The 20,747-nt window shown below is 41.6% G+C and overlaps 1 protein-coding gene across 2 annotated transcripts in view; it reads right to left on the reverse strand.

The window, feature by feature from the left end:
• The window catches only part of UBAC2 (UBA domain containing 2), a 232,260-nt gene that overhangs the window by 58,264 nt on the left and 153,249 nt on the right, over positions 1-20,747 (reverse strand). For both annotated transcript variants that reach the window (XM_024578931.4, XM_045186728.3), the window contains exon 7: positions 8,109-8,354. In XM_024578931.4, the coding sequence (XP_024434699.1) occupies positions 8,109-8,354 (246 nt within the window). The remainder of the gene's footprint in view (positions 1-8,108; positions 8,355-20,747) is intronic.

Here is a 20,747-nt window from a genome sequence, read left to right on the forward strand (position 1 = left end):
AGATAATGGTGCTTTTCATCATGCTAGGAAGTGAGAAGGAGAGGCAAATTTGGTAAAGAAATGGCAAATTTCAAGTGCCTGTGGAGCATTCAAATGGCGATGTCCAGCAGAAAGTAGGATATTTAGGTCTGGAGCCAAGGAAGGAGGGAGGTCTAGTCCATAGATCTTAAGCTGGGAGCCATGAGTTTATTACAACAGTGATAAGAGCGAAGGACTGGGTGGGCCACCAGCTGGAAGTGTCTAGGGTGAAAAGTTCACCAGACTGAGGAAGGAGTAGACCTTGGCAAACAACACAGTTCAGGGGTGAACAGAAGAGCTCAATGAAGAGTCTGCCATTATCCCAGCGAAGGCATTCATACAGCTGAGAGCTGGAACTAAAAAATCACCTTCTATTTGTCTCTTCCTCTGTGCTCTCTCCTTTCTCCCACCCATCTTACACACCACAGTAAGATGAATTTGTCTGAGATAACTGTCCTGCCTTTATTAGTAACTAAACCAGTTTTCACTGCTTGCAGTGTCAAAACCCAAACTGGTTGTCACGTTTAAATATCCCACCCTCTGTTATATTTGCTGTGTTATTTCCCAATTTCTCACTTGCTCTCCTACCACACTTCAGTCAAACAGGTCTCCCTGAGTTCTTCCCTTTCCAGGGCATTTTTCTTATTTCCATGCCTCCCTCAGTCTTGCTGGTCCTCTTCCCTGGAATAATCTGCTCCATTCTCTCTGTCCATCCAAATCTTGCCCATCTTTCTAGTACTAGAAATCTCTTTCCAGGTATCAGTCCACACTGATGACGTTCTCCTCGGATATCTTCCTGCCCTGGGCACTCCTGTCAGTATTTCAGTATTCTCGGATGTTTATATAACTCAAGAATATCTGTCCAAGCTTCCTGAAGTTCATTGCAAACTCATTAAAGGAAAGGACATGTTTTTCACTTCTTTTGTGCCCAAAGAGTACCCACCAGTTTTGGTCAGAAGTCTCAAGTATCAATCACAGAATGACTGTGACCCAAGTGAGAAATACAGGAGGTAAGGAGGCAGGTAACAGAAAGCACTAAGAGCTTCCAGGCGATGAGATGAAATACAACAGAAAGCAGACACATACACACACACACACACACACACACACGGAAGAAATACATTGAAACAAGACTTTAGCATTACTCTGAAATTACAAACTGCAGACATATCAATCTAATGTATAGTAAGTAATTAGTAAATGAAAGACTTTCTGACCAAATAAACTTAGGGTTCTGTGAAAAACATCTGAAAATCAACATTTTTAAAACATATAACAGATTTACTTTAAATGCAAAAACAGAATATAAGGTAGGTACAAGGACATAGAAACAGAAAGATTAAAAACATACAGAAGATGGAAGGAGATGTTCTAACTTTGGGTTAAAGTTAATTTGATTGAACATTAAACTTGGCACTGAGTTTTCTGCCAGCCAAAGCAAAAAAGGAAAGAAAAGAAAATCACCAGGAGCTGTTGTAATTGGAAGGCAGCCTAGCTGAGGCAGGAGCTAGCACAGGAAGAACTCTGAGACTGAGCCGCTGTTACTGACCAGCATCTAGCATCCTGGTTGTCAGGAAACACCTTTTAGCACTTAGGTAGAATGAATAGTAGCCAAGGCAGGGAGGAGGAGGAAGACATGTCTCCCCCACTAACTCAGCAGTCCTGAGCCTGGTCTGATAATATTGCCAGGTGTTCGAACATCACAAGAAACACTATGTTAGTACAGGAGGAGGGAAGTCCTTGAATTTCTATGTGGCGTTTCCACTATCTGGGAAGGAAAGCCTTTGAAACTGTGCTTTCATCCCAAGGCCTGAAACGCAGGAGAGGGTCCACAGTGCCCAAAGAAGCCCATTTAACAACTTTGGTGACTGCCTACCTCTGGTCATTTATCTGTTTTATAAGGCAGTCCTTCATGCTTAAAGGAAGAGCCCATAAAAAACTTTGGGTAACTGTCCCAACTTTAACTGCCTCCTGTCACTTATCTGTCTTACAACAAGATGAACAAATAGAGTCTGGAGCAAGCTAAGGATTTGGGCTAACAGACCCCCACACATACCTAAATTTGGGTAGCCACATCCCGCCCCCCCTAAAGCTGACACCACCTTTACCTGTCAATCAATCTGTAACTTCTTTATCCCCATCCCGCCAAATATATTAAGTCCTCAGAACAAAGGACTTGTGCTCTTGGCTCTCTGGCCGCCTGGCCTCAGGCCACCCGGGGCCTGCCACCCCCCCCCCCCCCCCCCCCGTAAAGTAACCTGCTTTTCCCACCCTGCTTTGCCCTGAACCTATGCCTTTCACCCCTCACTGCCACCTCCACCACCAACCTTAGCTAGGTCTGTCCTCTTCCACGGGAACAGATCACTAATAAACCCTGACTGCACGCTAATACATTTGCTGATCGGTAATTCTTTACATGCACTGGCAAGAAGAACCAGGTCTCTCCTGTCAACATAATGAAGCATGAGAGGCAGACAGCTTATGGTCAGACATATCTGCACCCCAATCCTGCACTCCCATTGGCAGATGTGTGTCCCTGGGTAAGCCAGCACCCTAAGCCTTGGGGGAAATGAAGGAACTAGCTATTATCTCTCAAGGCCCATGTTGTGAATAAATGAAGGTGGAACTGAGTAAACCTAGGACTAAAGAAATAGTGTGCTGTTCACTCTCCAGCAGACCAGTCAATGTAAAGCGTCTGTTAAGAGTCCAGGGGCTGGGATTCTGAACCCCAGACCTATTGGGGGCAAGACCAATCCTGGAAAGTGGAGGAGCCTGCCAAGTGGGGGCAGAGCCAACAGACCAAAGGACATCACTTCATAGTTGCCCGGCTCGCATGTACTCTGCAGAGATTTTGATCTGTTTTATATGACCTCTGCCATTGATTTTTGGACTGTATAACCTGGCAGGTACTGTGGTATTGAAAATATCTGCGGAGGGGGAAAATGGTGGGATTTGCAGCAAGCTACAAGTAGAAAAGCAAGATCTAGGTCCCCAGGGTTCTGGAGCAAGAACGTGTACCTAGAGCAGAGAATTACACACTTTTGAAAAACTGTTGCTGGACCCTGCGGATAGGGTGTCCCTGACCGTGGGCCTAAAGTAAGCATGTGGTCAGAAGTGTGAGACCTACCAAGTTTTAAGGGCAGGTGGACCCAAGGAAATCCATCCTCAAATGGAAGTGGTATATCTAGGGTCAGCATGAGCAGGGCTGGGGGGCACAGGTGAGCTGCAGAGGCAGGTATGCCTAAGACCACCATGTCAATTACCTCTGTTGCACCAAAACCTCTTCCTCAGTTCACACCTCCTGCCATATGGGGGTGGGTCCCTTATGGCAAGTGACGGAGGAGGAAAATGGCCAAATTTGGTTCACAGATGGATTGGCTCAGTACACAAGTGAAAGCTGAAAATGGACTGTGGCTGCACTACAGCTCCATTCAGGGGTGGTCTTGAAAGACAGTGATGAAGGGAAATCCTCCCAATGGGCACAGCCTGGGCAGTGCATCTGGTCACCCACTTTGTGTGGAAAGAGAAGTAGCCTGAGGTAATAACATATATGGAATAACTGGATGTGGTATATGACTTGGTTGGTTGGTCAGGGGACTGGAAGGTAGGGGACAAGGAGACCTGAGGAAGAGACATATGGATATAGCTAAAGGAATAAGCATGAAGTGTGACATCTGTTTTGTTTGTTAATATCTACCATGGACATCCACCACAGAAGAGGGAGATGGAATGACTCAGCTGGTCAGTATCAGCCACTAGCAGTCACCCCAGTGTTGGCAGAGAACAGAGAAGACATGGTAGCAGGGATATAGGCTATGCATAGCCCGACTCTCTAAGCAGCAGAGAACAACGCTGAGCCCCAGTGCCCATCATCCCTCAGAGAGAACCAGCACCATTATCTGTGGTGTATAGAATGCTTGTTTTACTGACCACAGTTCCAAATCATATCACATCAGACCACAAGGTCCACTTATAGCAAAGTAGGCACAGCAGTGGCAAGACTGTGGAACACATTCATCCTCTCACTACCATACAACTTGCCAGACCAGTAAGACAGCCCATTGAAGGTATGAGTGAAATACCAACTTAGAGATGGGACCCTACAAGATGGCACTCCAGACTCTAGTGTGCAGTTTAACCCTAAAAACTCTGTTGTATCCCCAACAGGAAGAACACATGGATCTTGGAAATAAGGGATGAAAGGAAAAGTGGGACCTTGATTACCCTCCCTCCCAGTGACCTGTTTAGGGAATCTAGGCTTATCACTGCATCTCTAATTTCCATGGGTTTACAGAGCTTGGTTCACAGAAAGGGAACCTTTCCATCAGGAGAAAAAGCAAGAGTGCCTTACATTTTAAGTTGTAGCTGTTAACCAGTTATTTTGGCCTCTTGTGCTAAAAACCAGCAGGCAAGGAAAGAAGTCACTATCCTGGCAGAAGTAATTAACCCTGATCATTAGGAAAAGTCATTGGCTAGGGTGCAAAAATGCGGAGGTAACGGGGTGGCGAGGTCAGATCATTCGGGAGCAGAAGGGGGACCCTAGAAGTGGTGCCAAAACTACTACCTCCTCACAAAAGGGCAGAGAGCCAAGGCTGCAGATAGAAGCAGACTGCAGGAGATGGGAGATTGCCCCAAGGCAACTATAAACAAAGGTAACTGTAAACAGACCAGCTACTGCCTCAGGCAACTGTAGACAGTCAGCCTGTGTGGCACCAGGCCAGATAGTTCAAACAGCAAGAAGGGCAGAGCTGTGCTCCCCAGAGGGACAACTGAGAGGGGTTGGGAAGCAATGCAGCCCTAATCCAAGCTGGGGTGTGCTTCCATATCCCTGGGGCTACTATAAATAACCAGTTTAGCTAGCTTTAGCTCCACCCAAGTGGAGGGAGGTGGGAGCTTTGTACTGAGGCTGCGCAGGGTCAGAAAGGTCAAGACACCTGTACTTGACTGGAGACTTTGCCTCCTGAAAAATCATGACCAGAAGAGGGTCAAAGACAAATACGGCAGACATGGCCCACGTCGGTTGAAAAGCTGGACACTCCCACAGCGCATCGGATTTTGTGAGAAGACCTTTAAACAAAGCATGAGCAAAGCTTGGGCTGTCTTCCTTGCCTTATGCCGCTGGTTGGGAGTGCTTGGGGCTTATGCCTAGCACAGTTGGAAGACAGCTCCCAGAGCCAGTGTCCCACATTGGGACGTGTGCCTTGCTGGGTGCCAGCCCTTGAGACACACTGTGCAACACACTGCAAGTACTCTGGACTGCTTCCACTCTTGCTCTGAGAGCAGCACATGGAGGTGTGAGCTGGGAATGTTCCTCGCCTCCAGGGCACAGGCAGCCTTGGGCACCAGGGCTCCACAGATGGAGTTTCCCCTTTACAACTGTCTGGAGTGATCTGGCAGTGCACCCTAGACACCAACAGAGAGAAAAGGCTGTGCGAGGTGATGGCGACTCTAGCACCAGAGAGAGAGAGACAGCGCTTGAGCCTGGAGCTGGAGAGATGGAGACCTGTTTGAGTAACCACCTTGGGCTATAGATAAGCAATAATAGGTATAGGTAACTTGGATTTGGACTTTAACCATTCTGGTAACAAGGGAATTTCTGTGCTTTGTGGAAGAGGCCGGCTTGGAGCAGGAATGCTTCCAGCCCCCTCAAATTGAGAACCCTGTTAATAAAAACCTATATCCTTCCCCATAAATCTTCATGTAATGCTGGTACAAGGTGGCAAGTAGCTGGACCCCAGGCTGCCGGGTTATAAAGGGAAGATTATGTACAGCACCTGGTCATCCACTAGGGTGGCTCTGGGTACTCCCTTGCTCAGTTTTCTACAGTAAATGGACAAGTGCTGCAGACACAGCCTGGGAAGGGCATGGTGCCAGGGGTGAGGGTGCATGTCACTTTCGCCAGCTAAATCTTCTAGCCAAGAGTGAGAGGGATCACTTGAATGAATAGTAGAGGAGGGAGATGACAATCAGTATGATTTTGAGACCTCCTTTGGCAGAGAGGGATGTAATTTATCCTACTAACCTTACTTTTGAAAGTTTCTCCTAGGAAAAGAATGCCATTGGAATCTTGGAAGAGCTGCTCCAAGAAATTAAGTAAACCAAGAAGATCCAACCAGCACAATGGGTGGATGCTGTGGTCTGCTGCCCAGATCCCCCACATCTCCCAGAACTGAAGTGCTCATCTTTGTACTGCTGGCAGTGCTAACACCAGATAGCTCTCAAGGGACACACCCCCTGTGGATGGTGTGCATCTGAGGAGAGCCAGTCAATCCAAGATCTGCAATCAGCAAGCAATGACTGGTTGGTGGGGGCTTAGTTTCAGCTCCTTATCTCAGTTGCGGACAACTTGTAAGGGTTCTTCCAACTCCAGAGCCCTCCATAAAATTAGCTCAGGTCCTTTTTTCTTTTTGTAACTGTTGTTCAAAGTCCATTTCTGTCTTTCACCATCTGCTTGGGGGCTCCGACCTGAGAAATACCACTTTTATGCCTTGCTCATGAGCACAAGATCCATAGCTATCTGAAGGGGAATCTCCTTCCAGGTATTCCAAAAGTAGCTCAGTCGATATATTTCCCCCAAGTCTGCTTTTCTGATATTGGTGAACTGGTGCTATCATCAATCTATCCTGTTACCTAACCAAGAAACCTCAGAATCATACACTTCTTTTTCTCCTCCACAGCTCTAGGTTCATTCTACCTGGAAAATATTTATACTCACCATTACTCAGTTTTTCAGATACCAATCATTCCAGGTTCTTCTATTTTTCATTCTTCTATTTCCTTGAAGGATCCACCTTCTCTTTTTGCTAAATACAAGGCTTAGTCTATAGACTATGTTCATCTTGGATGTAATTCTCTTACAGAACTCCTCCAGCACCTTGCTTTCATCTCTCAATCCTACAAAGCTGAATCCATGATCTTCACCTCCAGCTTTGACCTCTCTAAGACAGATGACTATCCTCCATGTTGAAATACATCATGGGTATCTTTAGTGTATGTTCCAGGTTCACTTCAAATTCGAATACATCTGTGGGGAATAACCTTCACTTCTCTCTTTCACCTGTAGACTCAGCCCATTGACAAGGGGCCTCCTTCTTCCCAACGCAGATAGGAACTGAGAAATACATCTCCAACGGGACACCAGGAATGTCACAACTGATTCCACTTCTTCAGAGCACTGTGAGGCCTGCAGACTTATGTCTCACACCCAGTGAAGGCAGGAGATAAGGAGACGGTAAGTGAGAAGAGTATGCTCTCTCATAGCCCAGAGGGTAAAGAACAAGGAGACAACAAATAAAAAGCCCAGCGTGCTGTGTCATAGAAGTGTCAAAGAAAGATCAGGTATGAGGTTTTAGCCTAACATACAGGGTGGGGCAAAAGTAGGTTTACAATAGTGAGAACATGAAACGCTACATTTGTTCTTGTATTATATTATTATATATTGATTATTGTATTAATTTCCTTACAAACAACTGTAAACTTACTTTTGCTCCACCCTGTATAGTAACCCTTGAAAGACAAGTGTGGTATCAGAGTATCTAGGTACAGCAGTATATTGTAGACAAATGCTCAATATTTCCTGATGACTGAAGACAAGGTTAAGAAAAACACAGCATTTATTTGATTTACTCATGGGTTGCTCCTTTGAAAATTTTCTTACCTTCACATTCTCTCCATTTCAACCAAAGAAAATCAAGAAGTTTTACATTTGCTTTTCACTCCAGAGCACATGATAATAAGCATTTTAACAGGAAGACACTGTGGCTTTTACAAGATTATAAAAACAGATAAACATCACATCTTGTTAACTAGGTTGGTGTTTCTCTAAGAAATAATGATCATTTAACAGAAGCAAAACAAGAATGTCCAGTTTGACCAGTTTTTTAGCTGCAATTTTATTTTTTTACCTTGAAAAGAAAATAAACTAAGACTAGGCACTAACAGAGACCTACATCTATTTGGAAACTTGTCTGTCAAATAACCACATTGTAATGCACGGGAATAAAATATAGTCTCTACCACACATATAGTCACAGATGAAAAGTTTACATAAGCCACTGAGTATTTTTGAACTTTTAATTATTATTGTTTACCTGCTGCTGCCTTTGTCGCCTTGCCTGTGTAAACTGAGACAGCATCAGCTGCCGATCAAGCACCTCCATTCTCTGCTGTCTCTGGATGTCCACTGTGGCCCCCATCCCAATTCTGGCTTCAGTGGTGGGTTCTGAAGATGAGAAGATGGGCTCAAGCGTCCAAGAAAAGAACTTTGCCATCCAGCTAGGGATGTACAGCACCTGGTAAACTTGTAGTATTTTGCTGTTGTAGCAGATACCGGAAATCTAAAAGAAAAAAGTCCAACTGGATTGTTTAAATGCAGTAAAATTTTAAAGAAAGTATTTAATACAGATATCAGTAACCACAAAATATTTCAGATGGTATTTTTCTTACTTTTAGAAGTGTTGGAAATAACCAAAATTCCTACCAAGTTGCAGAATACTAAGCTGTACAAATCAACAAAAATTTAATTTACTCAGTAAACAAATTTGCTTTTATTAAATTAGGAAAGATAGCAAAATCTTAACCATCTAACACTCAAAGTACTGAGTGTTAGGTAAAATATTTTTCACACATTTTCATTTTATAAAAAGCCACAGAAGATCTGATTATCAAAATACTTTCACACACACTGTGGTTACTTTTATTGGCATGAGGCCATCAGAGAGAGATAATTGGTAGAAAACAACGTCAATGTTCAATGATGTGACCCAGCTACATAGTAAATTTATCAGAAAATAAAGGCAACCTAAAAAAATTTTTTTTATTAATATATCTAGATTTTTTAAATCTTTGACAATAGTTAGCAGTTAACAATTCTGTTTACAAACAAGCCTATGTTTCATCTTTAAGATTATTAATGTGGCAAGAGAACTCCAAAGATGGTCTATGGTTTTCCAGGTAAAAATAAGTATGGCTATTCCTTTGTAAAAAAAAAAAATCTTTAATTTTGTGAATTTGATTCTTAGATAAGAAGCTATTCATACCAAATTAGAGCATATTTAACAACTTGCTGTCTAATAGGAGAAAAGTTCCCTTTAATGTTTTACTTTTTTAATATATTTTATCGATTATGCTCTTAAAGTTGTCCCATTTTTTCCTCCTCATTATTTCCCTCTGCCCTCCATCCCCTCTCCCACCATCATTCCCCTACCTTAGTTCATGTCCATGGGTCATACATATAAGTTCTTTGGCTTCTACATTTCCTATACTATTCTGAACCTCCCCCTGCCTATTTTCTACCTACCATTTATGCTTATTCCCTGTTGCTTTTCTCCCCCTTTCTCCCCCACCCCAATAACCCTCCATGTGATCTCCATTTCTGTGATTCTGTTCCGGTCCTAGTTGTTTGTTTAGTCTGTTCTTGTTTTTGTTTTTTTTTTTTTAGGTTAAGTTGTTGATAGTTGTGAGTTTGTTGTCATGTTAATGTTCATATTTTTGATCTTTTTCTTTTTCTTAGATAAGTCCCTTTAATATTTCATATAATAAGGGCTTCTTCATGATGAACTCCTTGAACTTGACCTTATCTGGGGAGCACTTTATCTGCCCTCCCATTCTAAATGATAGCTTTGCTGGATACAGTCATCTTGGATATAGGTCCTTGCCTTTCATGACTTGGAATACTTCTTTCCAGCCCCTTCTTGCCTGCAAGGTTTCTTTTGAGAAATCAACTGAGAGTCTTATGGGAACTCCTTTGTGGGTAACTCTCTCCTTTCCTTTTGCTGCTTTTAAATTCTTTCCTTACCTTTAATCTCGGGTAATGTAATTATGATGTGGTGTGTGCTTCCTTGGGACTCTCTGAGCTTCCTGGACTTCCTGGAAGTCTATTTCCTTCCCCAGAATGGGGGAGTTCTCCTTTGTTATGTTTTCAAGCAGGTTTTCAATTTCTTGCTCTTCCTCTCTCTTTCTGGCACCCCTATGATTCAGATGTTGGAATGTTTAAAGTTGTCCCGGAGGTAACTGAGCCTCTCATCATTTTTTTGAATTCTTATTTCTTCATTCTGTTCTGGTTGAATGTTTATTTCTTCCTTTTGTTCCAAATTGCTGATTCGAGTCCTGGTTTCTTTCCCTTCACTGTTGGTTCCCTGGACATTTTCCTTTATTTCACTTTGCATAGACTTCACTTTTTCCTCTGTTTTGTGACCATACTCAAACATTTCTGTGAGCATCCTGATTACCAGTGTTTTGAACTGTGCATCTGATAGGTTGGCTATCTCTTCATTGCTTCGTTGTATTTTTTTCTGGAACTTTGATCAGTTTGTTCTTTTGGGCCGTATGTTTTTGTCTTGGCATGCGGAGCTGCAGTTATTCACCAGGGTGCGTCAACCCATGTGGCTGGGTTGTAGTGCTGTATGTGGGGCAGGGATCCAAGAGGAAACAATGCTGCTTGCTGGGCTCTTGGCCAGCTTTCAGTCACTTCTTCTTCTACCCACAAGCAAAGTGGGACTTTCTAGTGCTGATTCCCAGGTGGGTGGGTTTGTGTATGTTCTAGGACCCTGTGGGTCTCTCCAATGAACTCTCCTATGAGGCTGAGAGTTCCTCCCTCTGCCGCAACCCCTACTGGTTTTTTCAGCCAGAAGGTTTGAGGCTTTCTTTCCCCGCACTGGAATCCTGGATTGCACGGTCTGTCTCACTCCCCAGTTGTTCCTCCTGGTTTATCTGCATGTAAATGTGGGACCACCTGCTCTGTGAGCTGCCCCCTTGCTGCCCATCTCTTCCCCTCCTACTGGTATGGATGAATGTTTCTTTTTTAAGTCCTTGGTTGTCGGACTTCACACAGTTGATTTTCTGTCAGTTCTGGTTGTTTTTTGTTTTTTTTTTAAAATTTGTTGTCCTTTTGATTGTGTGAGGAGGTAAAGTGTATCTACCTATGCCTCCATCTTGTCTAGAAGTCCCCATTGTTTTATTAATAAAATCAATTAATTAGGCAAGAATTTATTAGCTTCTGCCACACACCAGGTACTGTTCTAGGTACTTAGAATTCAGCAGAAGATGTGATCAACAAGATCCAACTCTTATAGAGGTAATAGAGGTCAATACGGAGAGTAGACAGTAAACAAGCAAGCACACAAAACAATTCCAGACAAGCTCAATGAAGGAAATAAGCAAATGAAGTGACTTAGAGCAGGGACTTCTTTAGGTAGGGTGATCAGAGGAAGTGACGAGTGGATATCTTAAGGATAATGGGGTACCAGTGATTTGAAAAATAGGAAGAACATTTTAGACAGAGAAATCAGTAAATGCAATGCAGGAATGAGTTTCACAGTGTCTCAGAAAACCTGGTGGAGATATCAAGTGAGTAGTTGGATATACAAATCTGGAACTAGGGGAAAAGTTGGCAGAGATAAAGATTTGGAAGTCACTGGTACTGGATGGAATGTAAAGCAGTGGGACTAAATAAGGTAACATGAGGGTGGGGACCTGCAACAGAAGAGAGAAGATGACTTTGTATTGAACCCAGGGTACATCAATATTTTGGGGAGGGACAGAGTAGAAAAGCCAGTAAAGAAAACTGGGAAGGTGCTGCTAGTGAATAGAAAGAAAACTAAGACAGTTTAGTATCAGTGAAACTAACAAAACAATGTTTTAAGATGGGGATACTAGTCATCTATTTTAATACAGCTCAGAGTTCAAGTGAGACAGAGAAAGGGAGAGGACCATTGCATTTGGCAAAATGGAGGCCTTTGGTGACCTTATAAGAAGAATTTAGGTGCAGTGGTGGGAGCAAAGGACAGACTAAAGTAGGCTAAAGAGTGAATGGTAGAGGACTTTTGGTTTCAAATCATTTCAATGCCACTTATCTCAAAAATGGTACAAAACAACAAAGAAATCAAAAACAGAAACAAACTCCACATTTGAGAAAACCAAAAAGCATCTGCTGTAATCCTGAACCACACTAACATGATGGAAACACAGTGTGTAATTAGAAACCACTAAGTATATTATGGGAAAAAGAGTAAATCCAAATGCCAGCAAGAGGATCTTCTGGAGTCTGGACAGCTTCAGGGATCAGAGACACCAGGTACTGTGTAAGGCAGGATTGAAGTGCAGGATTCTTAACTCTGTAAAAAACAATCCCAATTCCTCCCCATACTCAGCATAGTCCATATTTACCCTCTCTTTCCTCTACAGCAAGAAGATAAAACCACCGAAGGACATGGGTCGAGAAGGCTCTGAGGAGGATAGAGTAGGCCTGGAGAGGAGGTCCCAGGTTCTACACAGGAGGATTCCACACAGAGAGGCCCTCAGTGTTATGTCTCAGAGCTGCCAGTAGACCACAGAGGGAATACAGGTAGAGGGGGACAATATTTCAAGAGATAATAGATGAGAGTTTTGCAGAATTCATAAAAAATATAAATCCTCAGATTGAAAATTCAAGAGTCCAAAGAAAGATAGTAAAATAAAATTTATGTCTAGTTCCACTGTAGTGCAACAAAACAAGAAATCAAAAGTTACCAAAGATAAAATTCAGACCACCTAGAAAGGTAAAACAATTAGCTATTAGCAAATAATAGCAACAACTATAAAATATTTAGGAATAAATATAATACATTATGTAAGGCCTTTATAGAGAAAACTAAAAAACTATATAAGAGAAAATTCCAACCCTACTAATAAATATAGGTATCACATCCATGAGTGAAGCTACAAAACTAAAATATCAATTGTCATCAAAAAATACATAAATTCAATACAATTAAAACATAAAATCTTTACAGGGTTTTGTTGTTGTTGGAACTTAAAACACCAATCCTAAAATTCATATGGGATATTTAAGGTTTAAATTTCTAAAATAATATACTGGGAAAAATAAACTAGACATAAAGATTACATACATTATGATACCACTTTTGTAAATGGATTAATCTGAACTATATATTGTGTGGGAAAGCCACAAAGTGAAGCATAAAGGCAACAACCAGATGTCCTAGGAGAGCAGTCACAGGAGGGATGGGCTTTGGGGGCTGGCAGTGTGCTGACCTGTGTAGGGTTATCTAGTGTGTTCACTTTATAGTGATTTGTTTGTTTTTGTGACACCTGTAGTTTGTGGACATTTTTGTATGTGTTATATACTACAATAAAAAGATTTGAAAGTAAAGAATAAAAGATCCAGAACAGCCAAGGTAATTTTCAAGAAACATAATAAGGTCTATCAGATTTCAAGAATGCTATAAAATTTGAATGCTTAAAATTGCATTGGCTTTCTGTAGCGCTATTCAAATGGACGTAAAGAACAAGAGCACAGAAGCAGACTCTTGAGTACAAGAGCACTTGGTATATAGCAGAAATGGGTAAGTTAGAGGGAAAAGGATACACAAGCTCTACCTAACCATAAAGAAAAAACAAGGCCCCCCTTCCTGACATCACGCACATAAAACTCCCAATGGATTAGGGACAAAAATATAATTTCCAAAACCATAGTGTTTCTGCACAAAATACAGAAGGAACATCTTTTGGCAATGGGATGGGGAAGGATTTTTAAATAAAACACAGGAAGCACAAACTATAAAAGAAAATGTACATTTATTTACATTATGATATAAAAGCTACAGTGTGCCAAAAATTATCATAAATGAAGTAAAAAGGTAAGTTAGAGTCTGGGAGGAGGTACTTAGAATTGTAGTGGACAAAGGTAGTATTCAGAACACATAAAGAAACTCTATAAATTTATAAGAGAAAGACAATCCACCCAATTTAAAAAGCAGATGAAATGGCAAATCCAGTTGAGGAAATTCAAATGGCTAACAAATACATGAAAAAATGTTTATGCTCACCAGTTTTTATGGAAATACAATATAAAATGAGCTATGTTAAATATAACAACAATTGGCAAAAATTGAAAAATCTGGTATCAAGTTTTGGTGAGGATGAGGAGAACTGAGAACTCTTACATAGTCCTGAGGTAGGTACAGTGGCACAACTACTTTGGAGAGCAATTGGAAAATACAGTTGACTCTCTGTGTCTGAAGTGGAATTTGGTTCCAGGACCCCTGTGGATACCAAAATCTGAGAATGCTCAAGTCCCTCATAAACAATGGCAGGATTTACACATAACCTATATTTGCATTTAGGTCACAGCACGGCATGCCCACGTGTCATTTCATTCTTGTAGATGCAGTGTAGTGCTGGACATGTGGCAAATTCAAGATTTGATCTTTGAAACATTTTGGGATTTCTTTTCCTTCTTTTTTAAAAAATATTTTTGATCTGTGGTTGGTTAAAGATGTGGATGCGAGACCCATCAATACAGAGGGCTGACTGTACTAGCAGAGCTGGAAGTATGCTTTAGGGCAGGGGTGTCAAACTGATTTTCACTGGGGACCACATCAGCCTCACAGTTGCCTTCAAAGGGCTCAAATAATTTTAGGACTGTATAAATGTAACTATTGCCTAACTGTTAAGGAATTAAAATTACATTTGGCCCTTTGAAGGCAACCACGAGGTTGATGCGGCCCCCGGTGAAAATGAGTTTGACACCCCTGCTTTAGGGAATACTCAACAGCAATGTTACAGCTAAGAAATGGAAACGTGTCCCCAGTATAGAAATGGTTAAGGATTGGTTTATTCATCTAATAGAAGACTAAACAGCAGCTAAGATAAACTCAGGATACATGTATTAATAAGTTTTTTAAAAGCTATCATATATTGTATTCACCTTTCTGTAAAATTTGAAAACATAAAATTTAGTATTTACTGTTTATTGACACATACTTCAATAGTAAGCACAGAACCATGGAGAGTGGTTTCTTTTTTAAAAAAAATATATTTATTGATTATGCTATTACAGTTGCCCCATTTCCCCCCTTCACTCCACTCCATCCTACCCACCCCCTCCCACCCACATTCCCCCCCTTTAGTTCATGTCCATGGGTCATACTTATAAGTTCTTTGGCTTCTACAATTCCTATACTATTCTTACCCTCCCCCTGTCTATTTTCTACCTACCATTTATGCTACTTATTCTCTGTAACTTCCCCCCTCTCTCCCCCTCCCACTCCCCTATTGATAACCCTTCATGTGATCTCCATTTCTTGGTTCTGTTCCTGTTCTAGTTGTTTGCTTAGTTTTCTTTTGTTCTTGTTTTAGGTGTGGTTGTTAATAACTGCGAGTTTGCTGTCATTTTCACTGTTCATATTTTTGATCTTCTTTTTCTTAGATAAATCCCTTTACCATTTCATACAATAAGGGCTTAGTGATGATGAACTCCTTTAACTTGACCTTATCTGAGAAGCACTTTATCTGCCCTTCCATTCTAAATGATAGCTTTGCTGGATAGATCAATCTTGGGTGTAGGTCCTTGCCTTTTCTGACCTGGAATACTTCTTGCCAGCCCCTTCTTGCCTGTAAGGTCTCTTTGGAGAAATCAGCTGACAGTCTTATGGGAACTCCTTTGTAGGTAACTGTGCCCTTATCTCTTGCTGCTTCTAAGATTCTCACCTTCTCTTTAATCTTAGGTAATGTAATGATGATGTGCCTTGGTGTGTTCCTCCTGTGGGACTCTCTGAGCTTCCTGGACTTCCTGGAAGTCTATTTCCTTTGCCAGATTAGGGAAGTTCTCCTTCATTATTTGTTCAAATAAGTTTTCAATATTTTGTTCTTCCTCTTCTCCTTCTGGCACCCCTATAATTCAGATGTTGGAACATTTCAAAATGTCCTGGAGGTTCCTAAGCCTCTCCTCATTTTTCTGAATTCTTGTTGCTTCATTCTTTTCTGGTTGGATATTTCTTTCTTCCTTCTGGTCCACACCGTTGATTTGAGTTCCAGTTTCCTTCCCATCACTATTGGTTCCCTGTACATTTTCCTTTGTTTCTCTTAGCATAGCCTTCATTTTTTCATCTAATTTGTGATCAAATTCAACCAATTCTGTGAGCACCCTAATAACCAGTGTTTTGAACTGTGCATCTGGTAGGCTGGCTATCTGTTCACTGCTTAGTTGAATTATTTCTGGAGCTTTGATCTGTTCTTTCATTTGGGCCTTTTTTTTTTTTTTTTTTTTTTTGGTCTTGGAGTGCCTGTTGCATAAAGGGGCGGAGCCTTAGGTGTTCCCCAGGCTGGAGTAACTGTGATGCTGTATGTGGGGGACCGGCCAAAGGGAGCAACGGCGCTTGCTCCACTCTCTGCTGGATTTCAGTTACTCCCTCCCCTATCCACAGTCAAACTGAGCCCCTCTAGTGCTGATTCCCGAGTGGGTGGGCTTGTGTACACTCTAGGCCCCTGTGGGTCTCTCCAACAGACTCTCCTGTGAGGCTGGTAGTTTCTCCTGCTGCCACCTCAACCCCCATGGGTGTTTTCAATCAGAGGTTTGAGGCTTTATTTCCCCAAGCTGGAGCCCTGGGTTGCGCAGTCTGTTTCGCTCCCCTGCCATTCCTCCTGGTTTATCTATGAGCGAATGTGGGGCCGCGGGGTCTGCTAGCTGTTGCACTGCCTGCCCCTTTCACTCCACAATCCACCATGTCTCTGGATCAGCTGAGTTGTCCGAGTCCTGTCTGCCCCAGTTGCCCGTCTCCACTCCTCCTACCGGTCTGGATGAATGTTTCTTCTTTATCTCCTTGGTTGTCAGACTTCCGTGTGGTTTGATTTTCTGTCAGTTCTGGTTGTTTTTTGTTTTTAGATTGTTGTTGTCTTTGTTTTGGTTGTGTGAGGAGGCACAGTGTGTCTACCTACGCCTCCATCTTTGTTCTCTAACAATTGGAGAGTGGTTTCTTTTACAACACGATGATAGTGGAGAGGGAAGAGGAGGTGTGTGTGGGGTACTGTTACAAAAATACCTTTTTTAAAAAAGAGAAAGGACTGATTTTGTCCTGCCCCACCCAGGCAACCCCAGGGCCAGCACACCCAGTGAACAGCTACAGACCACATCAGAGCACTACCACTCTAACCCTGCACGGCTGATGCTCCATGGAGAGGGTAGTTTGGTGCTCCGTGGTCACAGCCATTCCATGCAGCTGACTGGTCTGGGTAAATCCCTCCCATTGACCTGCCAACAGCAACCAAGGCTCAACTACAAGACGAGGGTGTACTCAGCCCACAGAAAGGGCATCTCTCAAGTATCCCACTTGCGTGATACGGCAGCTGTGCCACTGGACCCTACAGGACACCTACTGCATTAGGCCACACTACTAAGACATGGAGTCAAAGCAGCTCTACCTAATACAGAGACAAACACAGGGTGGCTGCCAAAACAAGGAGACAAAGAAACATGGCTCAAATGAAAGAATAGATCAAGACTCCAGAAAAAAAGCTAAACAAAATGGAGATAAGCAATCTATCTGATGCAGAGTTTAAAACACTGGTTATAAGGATGCTCAAGGAACTTAGTGAGGACCTAAGCAGCATAAAAAAGATCCAGTCAGAAATGAAAGATACTCTAATTGAAATAAAGAACAATTTACAGAGAAGCAAGAGTACAGTGGATGAAGCTGAGAAGCAAATCAATGTTTTGGAACATAAGGAAGCAAAAAACAACTACTCGGAGTAATAAGAAGAAAGGAGAATACAAAAAACTGAGGATAGTGTAAGCAGCCTGTGGGACAACTTTAAGCAATCCAACATAGGCTTCATGGGGTGCCAGAAGGAGAAGAGAAAGAGCAAGAAATTAGAAATCTATTTGAAAAAATAATGAAAGAAAACTTTTTGAATTTGGTGAAGGAAATATACATGCAAGTGCAGGAAGGACAAAGTCCCAAACAAGATGGACACAAAGAGGACCACACCAAGACACATCATAACTAAAATGTCAAAGGTTAAAGAGATGAGAGAGTGGGTGGGAGAGAATGAATGATAGGTGAGGGGATTAAGAAGTACAAATAGATAGTTACAGAATAGTCATGGGGATGTAAAGTATAGTATAAGGAAGGGAGTAGCCAAAGAACTTACACGCATGACCTGTGGACATGAGCAGGGGCGGGAGGATTGCCTGAGGGAGTAGGGGATGCTAGGTGGAGAGGGGCAAAGGGGGAAAAGTCAGGACAATGGTCACAGCATAATCAATAAAGTACAATCTAAGAAAATGCAAAAAATAATAAATAAAAAAGAAAGAGGAAGTAAAGATGGCAAAAATTATAAAATGAACTGGAGGTGAGGAAGTAGAAACTCCTTTTCTGAAGATCTGGGTAGGAAGGAAAACAGAAAATAGGGCTGTAAGACAGCAAAGTTACACAATTTAGCTCTAGGCAGCAAGATGTTCTTATAAACATAATGAAATATCAAAAAAGTTGACCAAATCAGAACTGTGAGATTTGAATTAAGTAAAAAATTAAACATTTTCATTTTAGTCTCAAAGTATGTATCTAACCATGATTGTGAGTTTGTCCATTTCTCCTTTTAGTTCTGACGGTTTTAACTTCATGTATTTGGAAACTGTTCATGTATTTAGAAGCTATTAGCACACATTACCTTTATATTGACCCTTTTTGATAACAAAATATGTTTGTTTTTAGTAATATTGATATAGACATTATTCTGATATTAATATTGTCTTTTAAACTGTTTCCATGATATATCTTTCTTTATACTTTTTTTAAAATTACTTATTGTTAGAGTTAGGGGGAAGGAGGGAGAAAGAGGGAGAGAAAGATTGATGTGAGAGAAAAACATGGATTGGTTGCCTCCATGCCCCAAGTGGGGACCAAATCTGCAACCCAGGTATGTGCCCTGACCAGGAATTGAACTGGCGATCTTTCACTTTGCAGGTTGACGCCCAGCCACCACTTGAGCCACAAGGGCCAGGGCTTTCTTCATCTTTTTACCTTCAATACTTTTTCTGTTTGTGTTTAAATGTGTCTGGTAGATACCATATAACAGTTTCGTGTTTTTAAATCCAGTCTGACAATCTCTGCCTTTTGACTGAAGTGATTAACTATTTACACTTAAAGTACTTACCATGACAAATTGGTTTTGCTGTTTGGTTTCTATTTGTTTCATCTGTTTTTTGTCCTTTGTTTCTCCTCTTCTACTTTAACATCACCCTCATCCACTGTGCTACTTTTTTGTCTTATATACTATACCTATATATCTAATAAATCCACCAATACAGTGTTATTTTTGCTTTATGCAATCATGTCTTTAACTTTATTTTTATTATTGACACTAATACAGATGTTCCCTTTTCCTCCCCCATGGCCCACCTCCACTCAGCTTCTGTCCTCTCTTCCCTCTGGTCATTGTTACACTGTTATATGTGTCTATGGGTTATAAGCAATCATATCTCTTAAAGAAATTAGGAACAAACTAATGAAAAGGCATAGTTGTTGCTTGTATTTACAGAGTTCGCAATTCAGTAGAGGTTCTTAACTTCTGTGTGGGGGGATGGCGAGGTGGGGATAGGTTATAGATTCCCTTAAGAAACTGATGAAAGTTAAAGATTGTCACTTTCCTACCATCATGTATATACTTACAAAACGTATATTCAGTTTTAGTCAGATGATCCAATGAAGAATTAGAATATTCTACCCAGTAAAAAACAAATACACTACTGCAAAATCTGGCAGGAATAAAATAGTGCTTTAGTGTTCATTTGCTTAAATTTCAATCCTAAATGCTGCTTCCTATTTGAATGTACACTCTAGAAGGGAATAAATTTGGTTGATTTTGATTGCTGTTTAGCTTCAGTGCCTAGAACAGCATCCAGCACATATTAACTACCCTATAAGTATTTGCTGGGAGAATGGCGAATGAATAAATGCTCCACAAAGAAAAATATGTTATCTTAGATATTTTTAAAAGGAAATTGGAAAGTTGTCAGTAGATATACTATATTTCAAAGATCTTATTTATTTATTTTTAGAGAGGGGAAGGGAGGGAGAAAGAGAGGGAAACATCAATGTGTGGTTCCTCCCACACGCCCTCTACTGGGGACCTGGCCCTTAGCCCAGGCATACGCCCTGACTAGGAATCGAACCAGCAACCCTTTGGTTCACAGACTGGCACTCTTGAAGCCCACAAAGCAAACTGCACTGCCAGGGTCCTTGTGGACCATAGTTGCAACAATCAAGAAACCTATCATCTAATGGCATTAGGACAAACACAATGGGCTGCTTTCCCGAGGGGCAAAGTACTGCCTTCGCAAGACAGACAGACAGGCCCAAAGAATAAATGTCCTCTTACATCTGGGCCCTTTTTCTTTTTTAATCCTCACCCAAGGTTATGTTTATTGATGGGAGAGAGAGAGAGAAATAAAGAGAGAGAAGAAAACATCGATGTGAGAGAGAAACATGCTTCCTGTATGCACCCTGACTAGGGGTCAAACCTGCAACCTAGGTATGTACCCTGAATGGGAGTCAGGTTACAGGGTACCCGTAACCTTTTTGTGTATGAGACAATGTTCCAACCAACTGACCACCCAGCCAGGGCACACCTGGACCCTTGTATACAGACTTCATTTGCACTCAAGTCCTGAGGGAACAAGACCCACTGAGGCCTCATTTGTTTATTCAACACATATGTACTGAACGTCTATCATGTGTCAGACTGTATTCTAAACACTGGGATGCAGCACAAACAAAACAAAGAAAATCTTTGCTCTTATGGACCGTACATTTTCCTAGTCACTCTTCTTCACTGGAACTCTTAAAGAAAGAATATTCTGAAGTAAGGAACTTTGGAAATTACTTATTACCCAAAGAATATGTATGAAAATTAGTAATGCCTGAAGTCATATCTGCCATTTGCAACTAATC

The sequence above is a fragment of the Desmodus rotundus genome, chromosome 13, assembly GCF_022682495.2.
Source record: "Desmodus rotundus isolate HL8 chromosome 13, HLdesRot8A.1, whole genome shotgun sequence".
In the NCBI taxonomy this organism is placed as follows: Eukaryota; Metazoa; Chordata; class Mammalia; order Chiroptera; family Phyllostomidae; genus Desmodus; species Desmodus rotundus.